The sequence below is a fragment of the Sinocyclocheilus grahami genome, unplaced genomic scaffold, assembly GCF_001515645.1.
Source record: "Sinocyclocheilus grahami isolate Dianchi unplaced genomic scaffold, SAMN03320097.WGS_v1.1 scaffold978.1, whole genome shotgun sequence".
NCBI lineage: Eukaryota > Metazoa > Chordata > Actinopteri > Cypriniformes > Cyprinidae > Sinocyclocheilus > Sinocyclocheilus grahami.
Window position 1 is genome coordinate 331,305 of NW_015506157.1, and position 13,231 is coordinate 344,535.

The 13,231-nt window shown below is 39.1% G+C and overlaps 1 protein-coding gene across 1 annotated transcript in view; it reads right to left on the minus strand.

The window, feature by feature from the left end:
- Positions 1–136: 136 nt before the first annotated feature.
- LOC107565059 (plectin-like) overlaps positions 137–13,231 on the minus strand; it is a 69,426-nt gene continuing 56,331 nt past the window's right edge. The window contains exons 5-8 of the mRNA XM_016250242.1: positions 10,553–10,645; positions 1,916–2,082; positions 353–500; positions 137–190 (exon numbers count right to left, since the gene is read on the minus strand). Of these exons, the coding sequence (XP_016105728.1) occupies positions 137–190; positions 353–500; positions 1,916–2,082; positions 10,553–10,645 (462 nt within the window). The remainder of the gene's footprint in view (positions 191–352; positions 501–1,915; positions 2,083–10,552; positions 10,646–13,231) is intronic.

The following is a 13,231-nucleotide window of genomic DNA, read 5'->3' on the forward strand; positions in this document are numbered from 1 at the left end:
AATCCAGCTCATGACCAGCTCAGGACCATCTTAAACCTGCACATGACCAGCTAAGGACCATCTTAAACCAGCTCACGACCAGCTCAAACCAGCAGCCATGCTTCAAAACATGCCTAACCAGCATATGCTGGTTTTTTCAACAGGGGTAGCCAATCAATGAATGCAGGATGAATGGTGGATGACGTTGCCACTTAAAATAAATAAATAAATTCAAATTTTATTTAATCCATTCTTAAAAAATGTAATTAAATGTAAACAATAAATAACTGATAAATAGTTTTTAAATACAGTTTACACATGTGCAAGCAATAAACTTTATTTTTGACAATATAATAATGCCTAATGGCGTAACATGGATGAGGACATTAGTTTGGCGCTGAAACTCACCCTCTGGGTCCAGCAGTCGGGCCACACCAAGCTGCTCGGCCACACCAAACGCTTGCTCTAGGTTGGATCTGCTACTTTGTGTTGATACTCTGCTCATATCGACCAGGTCGGGCCTGAATTAAGACAGAACCGTGACAATACAATCTTATTCCACAGTCTCTGCATGTCTGATATCTTTCAGTGTCAGATATGTTTTTATATTACACACCACAATCTTGCTTTAATCAAAAAGTATTTGATTGATGGTGACAGACATTTTCATTGACTCAAACTGAGTCTGGAGTAACACTGGGTTTGTGTAAATCGCCAGAGGAAATCAACGTCAGGACTGAGTCAAAGACTTGTACGCACATAATCAAGGGACATCATTCACATAAAGAGCATATAAGGAACAACACAATACATTTAGCATTGAGAAAATGAAATCTACTTTAGGACAGCTATCTTACCAGCCCCAAAAACAGGCTTCATTTTCTTTAGGGAAAATATGATTTCTTTCTGGGGTGAAATACTGTATGAGCCAGGCATGTTCTTGACAAGATTCGTGAGATTCACTCATAAGGATCATTATTAACTCATTACTAAACCCCCCGACTGACAGGAATAGTCACGTCTAGAAATATCTTTGCACAAAAAAGTAACTATTTAGAATCGAGGTCATCTGAAAACTCTCTGTTAGGAAAAACGACATTTCATCAAACTATAAAGAGCAGGTTATGACTATAATAGCACAACAGACCATTCTAAGAACAGCGATGAGAAATAAAGCTATATGTGCATGTACAGTAAAGCTCTGAAACATCGCTCGTAACTTCCATGATTCCATGATTTAACAATTTCTTTCAGAGTGAAACAGGATTTTAAAGAAATTAGGGAAAGACTTAGTTTTCTCCATCTGTAATTGACTGGATGGTGAAAAGTACCTATTGACATTTATCACTGCATGTACTTTCTCAAATCAGATATACAGTTATAGCTATAACACTCACTTGCCCCTTTATTTCTTTAACATTTTGTGAACAGTAAAACTGCATGCATTTACACTGGTCCAGTTGCGTCTGGAATCTCCTGAAGGCGTTTGAGATGCACTGGATTGTAATCTGTCTTTCTGCAATCTGATAGCTATCTGATCAGTGAAAATACATGAAGTGGCCCTACATGAAGTGTAAGTAGGCCCTATATGACAGGTGATTAAAGGGGAGGGCTAGAAATTCAAAACATAAAATGACGTTTTTACATTTTCTATGAAAGATTTGTATTTCCTTGAAATAGCGTGAACTGATGAACCGTGAACAGTAAGACAAGGAATGTGGTCAATTTTGACATAATGTTGTCTTTACTAGCAGTGAAGACAGTAGACAGCAAGACAACTCGCTAAGTTTTTACACAGAGCCTACAAAAAAAAAAAAAAACTCCTGAAAATTCAGCCATTACTTGCATGCCCTTTAACACACGAAACCATGATAAAAACATGCATGCATTTGGACATTGATATTTTTTTTAGAAATGGACATTGCTGAGTTGTTACCTGTACTTATGTATTATAGCATTGAACAGTCGTCCATCCCTCCACGAGGTAGTGAAGTTGCCACAGCGGACGCCTACATAGCCTTCGGTCATCTGCTGGGACCACAGCAGAAGTCTCTCCTTGGCTGTCATGTCCTCGGACTCTCCTGTCACGTGGATGTCCGAGATCTGCAGGCAGGAAAGAAGGCATGTTTTTGTTAAGAAAATCTGTTATAACATACAGTAGCTAAGAGTCTTCTTTTCAAACCTTGTCTTATTTAAAACTGTGTAAAGAAATGGTCATTTTGTAACACAATTTTTAAAATTGATTTAAAAAGAAATGTTATGTAGCAGAATCACACCTTTTCTTGAAATTAGAGAATTGCACCTTTTTTTTTTTTTAAATGAATGTAGTTTTTGTCATTAAAGTAAATTCAAATCTGTTCTGTAAATAATCTGACAAACGCTTCAAGAGCTTAGAATTAAAAATTAATAAAAATACATACATCATGTCCATACAGAAAATGCATTAACTGTTTATATTAATCATTTCACCTCTATGTAAATACATGTGAAGATTGCAAGAATGTCATTTAAAAAAGACTTTCTGCGCCCCAGTATAGCAGGTAGCAAATATATATTTGCATCCTATGTAGTAACAAATTCTGTCTATAGTATAATAACATTGCGTATAAATATTATATGCTATAGTATTTATAATACTGCACATTTTGGATGCCTTCCTTATCTGCCACACCCACTGCAGGTCAAAAAGACTATTTAAGTGCAAGTATTTACACCTGGGTGCCAATAGCCCCTCCATAATAAAAATGTGATCACTTGTGAGCAAGCACTGCACACAAATGCTCTATACTATGCAATGCATTTTCCCCACACATAGATACTGTTAAATTACAGCCAAAGGAATCAGTGTCTGACTTCCTAATCTAATATTGGCAAATATCTGTATTTTGGCCTTTTCCAAATGTCTGTTTTCTGCTGTTTCAGCAATGAAGCTCAGCTGGTGCACATAGAAAGGCTGATTCAAGTGACATTTGATCAGTGATTTACCAGCACAGGTCGCTTGCTCTGTTTCTTCATTTAGAGCTATTTATAGTAGCCTCCGTGTATGCAATAAACCATATTAAATGTATTTTGAATATAGCAGTGAAATATGCTGATGGTGACTAATGAACAGTGACCGATAACACACACACACACACACACACACACACACGTGTCCACTGACCATTAGAGATCTCACATGACTTCACACTGCTAAAAAGGATTTGTAGCTCTAAAATCAAATGCCTGGAGCAAAAGCTAAGCCAGCACTTAGCATTTAAGAAAACATATTATACCACCACATATTAAAATCAACAGCTTAATAATCATTCACAGCTTGCTAAGTGTACAATAGATACGTGCTGACATTCAAGTCAACTCAAAAGAGTCTGCCGGCCGATGTAATTATAGCTTGTCAGAAGGCAGCAGAGCACATGGTGTGTAGACTGTGAGTGTGGAAAGACTGAGCTATGAAACCAAGAACCAAACACACCAAAACATGTCAGCCCTGACTAACCGCTGCCATGACTCTCGAGATGAATGACAACATTATGGAAACTCTTGGAGTTTCTAGATGCTGATGGGTCAATATAGCTAAAATAAAGAATACAGTCACAGTTATGACACAAAGTACCTGTTACTAGTTACATCACAAGGCAACATAGAAGTCAAATATGACCCTTAGTATCTTCTAATGGAAAGACCGACTAAATTAATTTGCATGTGTCTCAAACAGTAGAGAGTAGGGTTGTGCCGATGGATGATAGTATTGTGTATCGACGATAGTCAGAGATGTTGCCTGTGGCTGATGCCACTGAGAATAGCAAGACGATTATTGTTATTATTATTATTATTATTATTATTATCAGGCTAGTAACTGAATCTAATTAATAATTAGGGCTTATTTGGCCCATCATATTTCTTTTTCCACGTTTTTACAGTGTTGCGCATTATAACCCATCACACACGATTCCAATGAGTTTAGTTGTTCATTGCACACTGGCTGACTGAATTTAGCTCTCTCATCATAACAAAGTTCAGATGTATGTGCGATGTATAATATTTATGAATCATAGTACAGTGTGGTTAGCTTCACTGATTATAACGGGAGTTTTTTAAAGTGCATAAACTCGCACTAGATTGAAATGTGATGAAGTGATGTTTTTTGGCAATGTAAATGTTCTTTGCTTGTTTTCTGTAGCTGCTGTTTGAATAACTGAGGAAATGTAAGCATTATAATTAGTAACTTACAATGTTTCTATTAAATTGTTATCATGTTAAATACAAATTCATATGAAAAACATTCGGCTGCTTTTAGCCTTATGCTGGAGTTGGTTCACTTTCCGGCAATGAAACTAAGCAAGTAAATAATTAAATAAATTAGCACGATAATATCATAAAAGAGTCTACCAAATGCATAAAAGTAAAATTAATTATAGTTGGCCTAAATATTTCTATTATGTAGTAACTATTTTATAAAAACAACAAGGCAATCAAGCCTGTTGTATAGCTATATTCACATAATGTCAGAATAACTATAAATAAAATTATTCAGTCCTTGTAGAACTCAAAATAACAACTTGTAAACTGACTTTTCGGAGAGCCCCGACTTGCACAGCCTGACCACTACAAAGTCGCGGGTTGTCATCTAGCAATTATGGCAATTACAACATGGAGTAAACCCAGCGTGTATCATGAGTAAAGGGTGTATGATGTTTAGCAGACATTATTTCTTAAGTAATGTCACACAAATTGTAGCGTTGCACCATAAGTGGCATCTCACATGATGACAGATGCTGCTATTACCTCCTGGTGTTCAGTAGAAGCATGTTTAAGATCTTGTTGGACTGTATCCAAAGTAGCCTGGGAAACTAAACCTCCCGAGCAAGTGTGGGCCCTCCTCCGCTTCCTGTGTGCTTGAGTGTCCCATATAATTTTGGAGAAGCCTTCCATGTTTTCCAACTGATGATCCACACTGCTCCTCGAGGAGCTTTGTCCTCTCAGTGTCTGGAGCATATGTTCCACCGCTCCAAAACTCACCGCCCTCCTCAACTGCCTCCGCAAGAGTTTCTTTTCCAAGAGCCCGTCCTTTGAGGAGATGCTTCTGGAGCTCTTGGTGACCCCATGTAAATTATGCTCCACAGTGGGCCTGCTTTTGTCCTTATCCATCTGATGAACACCTGGTCTTTTGCCGGTTTTACCTCGGGGAACTGGGACTTCTCCAACATAGACCCCATGGCTGATACTGGGCTGCCTGGGCCTTGGAATCCCATCTTGCTCTGAGTTCAACGTACCAACCTGACTGAAGGAATTACTACCAGATGTGACATCCTCCAGGTCATCACTCCTACAGCCCTCGACTCCATGGCTTCTCAAAGAGTCAGTAGCACTGAACTCTGCGGATTTCCTCTTCTTCCTTCTTTGAAAGTATCGGCGTCCACTGAGCTCCTTTGGTGCAGGGCTGATTGGGGCTTTCGTGGGATCAACATAACACTCCTCTTTAGAGCCCCGCACACATCCACACATATTACCCATGGCGCTTGCTCATACTAACAAGGCTGCCCATCAAGAAAGTTTCACTTTTTCCTGTCAGCTGTAAACAAGTTCAGCAAGTTCAAGAGTTTCTTATCCCAGGAAATAACAGGCATCTTTTCCCCTGCAAGTGTTTCGGTGATGGAGGTGATGCCAGACAAATAGTCCCAATATCCAAATTGGAGCAGATGATATGAATCCCTCTGAGACTCCAAACACACTTCTGCTTCCTGTATTGCACCGGCCTTGCTTCACAGCCCGGCGCTTTCTTCTCACGTTGCCAACACACTGAAATCTGTGACCTGTGAAACGTCACCCTTTGCCCTGATCTTCCAGAACAAACACTATAGAGATCGAGGTGCCCGGCAAGCAACAGAAACGAACACTGCTGTCACAGCTGAGGAAACGTCACAATCCTCATGTGATGTGTAAACACAGCCACCCCCGGAGCCCTGCTGGTGTTGCGTTCCCCAGGCTGACTCCAGATCTATGTCCTTAGCGGTCTGAGGCTGGAGAGAGAGAGAGAGGGAAAAGGGAGGGGAGCAGGAAAGACTCTCATCCGTTCCCTGATGGAAACTGTGTGCCGCGTGTGAGAGCTCTGCTCAGCAAGTTGAGCCATTCGATTAGGACGTACCAGGCTGAGAGAGAGTCATGGCCTGTCATGTGGCCTTTAAAAATAGCAGGACAACGTGGCTGGCTCTGCTGCATGGCAAACTGTGCTGCGCCAGATGACAAAGCTCTCTGTTTGCTCTTTAATATGGCTCGAAACAAGAGCAAATCTTCCAAAAGGATCACGTCCAGCACGTAAAACCAACAAACATAACCAGTGGTCATAGATATGGAAGATAATAACTATTATTGGCTACATAAACTCATTTGGAGCCATAGTTGTAAAATATAATTAGCTTATACAGCAAGTTATTGTCCAAACATTCATTTAAAGTTAATTAATAGTGTTTGCAAAGGCAACTATTACTAATTAGGCTAATTTGTTTTAGGGATCTCACACAAGGGGCCAGACGTACTAACAGCTCGTTCCAGTGCAAACCATCTTTTGGCATTAAAAACTACTATCAGGGTTTACTGACGACACACTGAAGACATGAAAAGGCGTGGACTGTTATTTCTGCTGCATATGCATTTGTAGGTGTTTCCCTTTCAGATGCAAAAATTAATGGGAGGAGAGTATTTCAATGAATCATGCAAAGGTTTGCAGTAGTCAGTTTACTGGTATTTGCACCATCATTTACCACCCCCCAAAAAATGATGTCTTAAGCCATTTTGCATCTATGTTGTTAGCAGTTTACCCACACATTATCATCGGTTCTGCTTGTGTGTGACCTTGCACTAATTTGTGCTGCTCTTGGTAGATTGCATCTTTAAGGAAATGCTCTGTCTGTGTCTGTGTTCTTTAAATGTGCTCATTGTCAGTAGATCAACTGCAGAACTTTCCACTCCCATCTGTGCTTTTATGAGATTGTGCTCTCTCACTAATTTGCCCTGTTTCGTAAATCTGGCCCAATATGAGCTAATCTTACCACTATAATATCACAGAGACTTCAGCATGGATGCCTTAGAAGCTATCTAGAAAATTCTAGAAACCACACAGAAACACACAGGAACTTAAATCTTATCAATAGGGGTGTAGCGGTACACAAAGCAGGAAAACAGGGCTCAAATGCATTTTAGGCAGCACACACATCTGTGTGGCAAGCCATTAAGCTGTATGCTGTATAAGTGCTTACTGTAAAGTACTTTTCCCATTAACTTTCATTTGCATTTCATCAAAGTATGTTGATATCTGCACAGTTCTGCATGTGCAGTGGTTAAAACAATGCTGCGTTCGTTCAGAGTGCCCAGACCCACTGACAGTAAGAAGTGCTTCCAACATAGCAAATGACAAAAAAAAGGCATCTGAGCATGCAAGTATCACATCTGCTGTGGGTTGAATCTTGTTTTGGCATAAGCTCAGTCACTTTCCCTTTATGGCTGCAGACTCTTTTCAAACTCTTTTCAGGTTGTTCGTTTTGACAGTGGGTGATTCCCCAGAAGTCAAACGGCAACTAGCTGACTAGTTCAAATTCGATGCAACAACACTATTTATTGTATTCCCATGCTACTGCACAACCACTCCTCAGCATACGCATACGACATGCTAGCCAGGCCTTCTTCTGTGTGGACATGATGGAAACACATACAAATGAACACTTCCCATAACACCCGATGTACTTGCTACATTGTTAGAAGAATGGCATCTACGCTAATATTAGTCTGTTTCTCTCTTATTCCGAGGTCACCGTAGCCACCAGATCCAGTCTGTATCCAGATCAGATGGTCACTGCAGTCACCCGGATCCAGTCCGTATCCAGCCCAGATGGTGGATCAGCACCTAGAGAGGACTGCTACAGCTCTGAATGTCAGCGGAGATCAGGACAACTAGATGAGCCCCAGAGACAGATCCCCAGTGAAGACTTTGTCTCCTAGACGGCCACAGGAACCAGTTGAGTCCTCTGCACAATCTGACTTTGCTGCAGCCTGGAATTTAACCGCTGGTTTCGTCTGGTCAGAGGAGAACTGACCCCCCGACTGAGCCTGGTTTCTCCCAAGGTTTTGGTTCCTTGCAGCTGTCGCCTCTGGCTTGCTTAGTTGGGGACACTTAATTTCCAGCGATATCGTCGACTTGATTGCACAGACACTACTTAAACTGAACTGAGCTGGATGATGGGGTGAACTGAGTTTAACTGAAAATTGAGTGTTTACTATTGTCATTTTGCATTATTGATACACTATTTTCCTATTTAATACTGTAAAGTTGCTTTGACACAATCTGTATTGTTAAAAGCGCTATATAAATAAAGGTGACTTGACTTGACTTTGCCTGGAATTTCCCGCCAAATCTGACCCGACAATACAAAATTTAAATAAATATTTCAGGCTTTTTATTTCATTTTTTTATGCTAGCTCAGCAACACAATTTTGTTCATTTTTGCCCCCCAAAAATATTCCGTAGTACAATTTTTTAAAAACATTAAATAAAAAAAGAAGAGATCAAATATCACATTGTTGCATATTATTGCTGGAGGCGATGTTAATACACCCTTAACACACCCCTCAACTTCAAAGGATGCCTATAAAGCAAAAAAGACAAGCAAACTTGTGGCTTGTCATTACTGGCTAATGCCAGCTTGATTCAGAGTCAAATGTCTTTGATCAAATGTTCAAACAGACAGTATTCAGATGGCAGCTGTGGATATTGTATTAATGAATAAATGCATTCTCCAAAATCTTTGATTACATTAGTCGTTGACTAAAGAGATGCAAACAATAGATGTAATTTTACTGCGAAATGCGATACTTTTGTTTGTTGGAAACAGATTGAAAACTGGATACTTCCAAAGAAGAGACTGGAGGGCTAAAAATATATGAACACGGTTCAAAAATCATCCCCGTGAGACTAATGTCTAGGCAGAGCCATCAAAAACAACTCTATGTGCCCTCTAACTGTGGATCATGAGGGAACAGGCCCACTAGCACCGCATGCCCAACGGCTCGCGTCAGAGTGACAGCGGCAGGTGCTCCTGCACGGCCTCACGCTACCTGTCAGCAAGTTTTATGAAGCAAAGCATTATTTAACACTTTCTTCGGCTGTGCCTCAGATATCGTTTTTTAAGTTGTTTTGTAAGCCTTCAGCCCATTGTGGGCCGTCAGGGAGGCTGGGTCAGCGTGGTTTGCGAGATCGAGGTGCGGTGAAGTTGAATTCATAGAGAAGTGAATCAGGAAGAGCTGTGACGGTCTGGACTCGGGTTGACTTCTGCAACAGGCTACTGCTAAAATGTTTCAATCATAACATCACCTCAAACCAAACAAGCAGCCGAGCCAAGGATATTAATATCCTACTGCAGTGCAGTCTGTCCGAAATCAGTAGAACTCTCCAAGGGAATACTTGAACTTGATGCATTTTACACATTTGAAGTTAAGAAAATGTGATATTAAAAAGCGGTGAGATATAATGGGCAAAGACCTCAATCTGATGCATGTGTGCAGACTCTCAATTACAAAGCAGCGCAGACGAAAAGCAGGAATGTAGGACTGCACTCCTCTCCACCTCAGTCATACTGTATATTTGATGCTCAGACCTGCAAATGCGCAGCTGCAGCAGAATCTGTGTGTGACCTCTGCGTGAGGCAGCTGCAGAAATACTGCAGGAAAACTGCCAGAATGTTTTTAAAAAGCCTGTTGCAAACTTAAAATGCAAAAAAAAAATAATAATAATTCTCTGCAATTTTCATCTTTTGCTCCGAATGATTTTATTTTATTTTTTGCAATATAAGCTCTTTCATTGTGAAAAGCGTGGATTTCCCCCCCCTATTATTAGGAAGCATACAAAATTTGAATAATTGCGTAAGACCTACAAGACAGATCTTGTGTGTGTAATAACATATTTTCAATGTTTAGCTACTACATGTTGATGCTAAAATAATGACCTTAATAAATCAATCTCACAGTGTAGTTAGATTCTGGCACATCACAGAAAATGAATAAACACTGAAGCGGGGGTGAGTATGTGAGTGAACATGCTCTGCAGACTGACAGATACAGCTCACCACACTCCACCTACAACTAAACAATCCTCATACTAGAACAGGAAAATGAAGACAAGCTCTGAATGCTGGCTTGAGGAAGCCTTGAAACCTGAAGTTTATTTATGGACTATTCATTGTTTTATTTATGGACTATATTAGTTGTATTAGAGTTATATTTATAGTTTTAACACTGTGGTTTTAATGGACGGTTGCTAAGGTGTTTTGGCTCGTTTCTAAGGCATTATTAGCAATAGGTACTGTATTGTCTCAAGCTCTTTTCAATAAATATCTGCACACCCTTGAGCTAATGAGGGTTTGCACATACATGTATGACCTCTTGTGGTCAGAGAATGAACTGCAGTATTGACATATGACCACTGTTGCACATTGTGAGGAATAAGCAGTTGGAAATAGCTACATCAAGCATCAAAGCCAATAAATAAACAATAAAGGTATGCTATGAGACTTGATTGGCTCACCTGAAAGTGCAGAATTATGGTCCATATTAATCCCAAAGTCAGTTTTGGGTTTCCGTCCGTTATGTCGTCATTCCTGATGTTCACCAGCTTCACCTGAGAACACAAGCGTTATACAGTTATGATGAGTGAGATGAAAACACAATCATACAGCGCTCTGCAATGCTTCCATAAAGACATAAAAAATTACTGCTTATATAATGACATTTTTTTGCTTTAATTATGTATTTCTTTTATATTGTTGTATGTATATACACAAAGAATCATACAAAACCATATGTAATGAAATTTAGATAACATCTCCAATGCCAAAACACATTAATATTACAACAAGCAAGGCTATTGTTTTGGTTTCAATTACATGGCTATTTACATCTGATTCAGTTACTTCATTCATTCATTCTAATTCATTTGTAAATGAGATGAGAAACAAGTATTTGAAGGCAGATAATACAGCACATGCAAGAGTGTATTTATACTTTACACTTAATATACTATGTTTTAATATTGTTTATACACACATATATAGATACATATACTGTGTATATATATATATATATATATATATACATACAGGTGCATCTAAAAAAAATAGAATATCGTGAAAAATTCATTTGTTTTGTAACTTATTTAAAAAAGTAAAACTTTCATATATTCTAGATTCATTACATGTAAAGACATTTCAAAACATGTTTTGCTTTAATTTAGATGATTAGAGCTTGCAGCTCATGAAAGTCAAAAATCCAGTATCTCAAAATATTAGAATATTTCCTAAGATCAATAAAAAAAAAAAGGATTTGCAAAACAGAAAAGTTCAAGTTCTTTATAGTATGTTAATTTATGCACTCAATACTTGGTCGGGGCTCCTTTAGCACAAACTCCAGCATCAGTGAGGTGTGAATGAATGCGATCCGCTTGTAGCTCTGCTGAGGCACTGTTGAGCTTCAGCTCGGATCCACTGTTTCTCATCTTTCTCTTGAAAATGTCCCATAGATTCCAGATGGGGTTCAGGTCAGGCATGTTGGCTCGCCAATCAAGCACAGTAATATCATGGTCAGCAAACCATTTGGAAGTGGTTTTGGCACTGTGGGCAGGTGAACACCAGGAGACGTCACGGCACCACAAATCATCACTGACTTCGGAAACTTCACACTGGACTTCAAGCAGCTTGGATTCTGTGCCTCTCCAGTCTTCCTCCAAAATTTACTTTTATCTGAAAAGAAGACTTTGGACCACTGAGCAACAGTCCAGTTATTTTTCTCTTTAGCACAGGTAAGATGCTTCTGACGTTGTTTCTGTTTCAGAAGTGGCTTGGTAGCTCTTTTCCTGAAGACGTCTGAGCGTGGTGACTCTTGATGCACTGACTCCAGCTTCTGTCCACTCCTTGTGAAGCTTTCCCAAGTGTTTAAATAGGGTTTGCTTGACGGTATTCTCAAGTTGAGGTCATCCCTGTTGCTTGTGCACCTTTTCCAACCCAATTTCTTCCTTCCAGTCAACTTTGCATATAATATGCTTTGATACAGCACTCTGTGAACAGCCACCCCTTTCAGTAATGACCTTCTGTGACTTACCCTCTTTGTGGAGGGTGTCCATGATCGTCTTCTGGACCATTGCCAAGTCAGCAGTCTTCCCCATTATTGTGGTTTCAAAGAACAGAGATACCCGGAATTTATACTTTAGGGGATGGTCATTTGATGAAACTCAAATGTAAATATTCTAATATTTTTGAGATACTGGATTTTTGAGTTTCATGAGCTGTAAGCTCTAATCATCAAAATTAAAACAAAAAAAAAGTTTCACTTTTTGAAATAAGTTACAAATAAAGTGAACTTTTTCACGATATTCAAATATTTTGAGATGCACCTGTATATATATATAAAAGTGCATGATGGCAAAAAGTCATTTATAAGGCTGCTATTAGAAATGCATTTGTTTTCCAAAGCTAATCTATGCAGCAATCTACTTCTAGACTATAAACAATTCTAAGAGCAATAAATCTATAACAAACACAGCAGTGATGTATCATTGTCAGCGTCTCACCACAAGAGGGCACTAGAGGACAGGATGTTTATTTAGGGCATGGAGACTAACTGCTTATGTAAGAAATGAACAGCTCCATTTATATTTTCTGATTGAAACAGCCATGTTGGAAGCTGCTGTGACCTTTCTATAACAATGTGTCAAGTTTATCCGCTGCTTGGCAATGCTACACAGACTGCAGGCATGTTAACTATGATCTGGTGAATTGCTGATTCCAATTTTAATTATTAATAATTGCGTACCTAGTTTGCCATTATTTTGAGTCATACAAAAGATCAGCTCCTTACCATGATAAAATCACTGTTACACACAGACTGGCTTATTATGTAAATATTTATAGATTTGAATGCTAATAATCAAAATAATAATAAACAAAGCATGTGGGTTATGTGAATTTTATCATAATTCATCTTCAGTGATGACTATTTCTCAGCTTGCCAACAAACTGAAGCCATGTTTATTCTTGGATAAGGTATTTAAACTTATAGTCTATTTAAGCAAGTACAAATGAGAGGTCATGCATTGGGTCATTTGTGAATTCAGAGGTCAACGTTTGCTTCCTCGTGTGTCACATATCATTTTAAGCAGAACTGCTTGCATTTGTCTTTTTACAGATAGACAGATCAGATGCCCCCCCCCCCC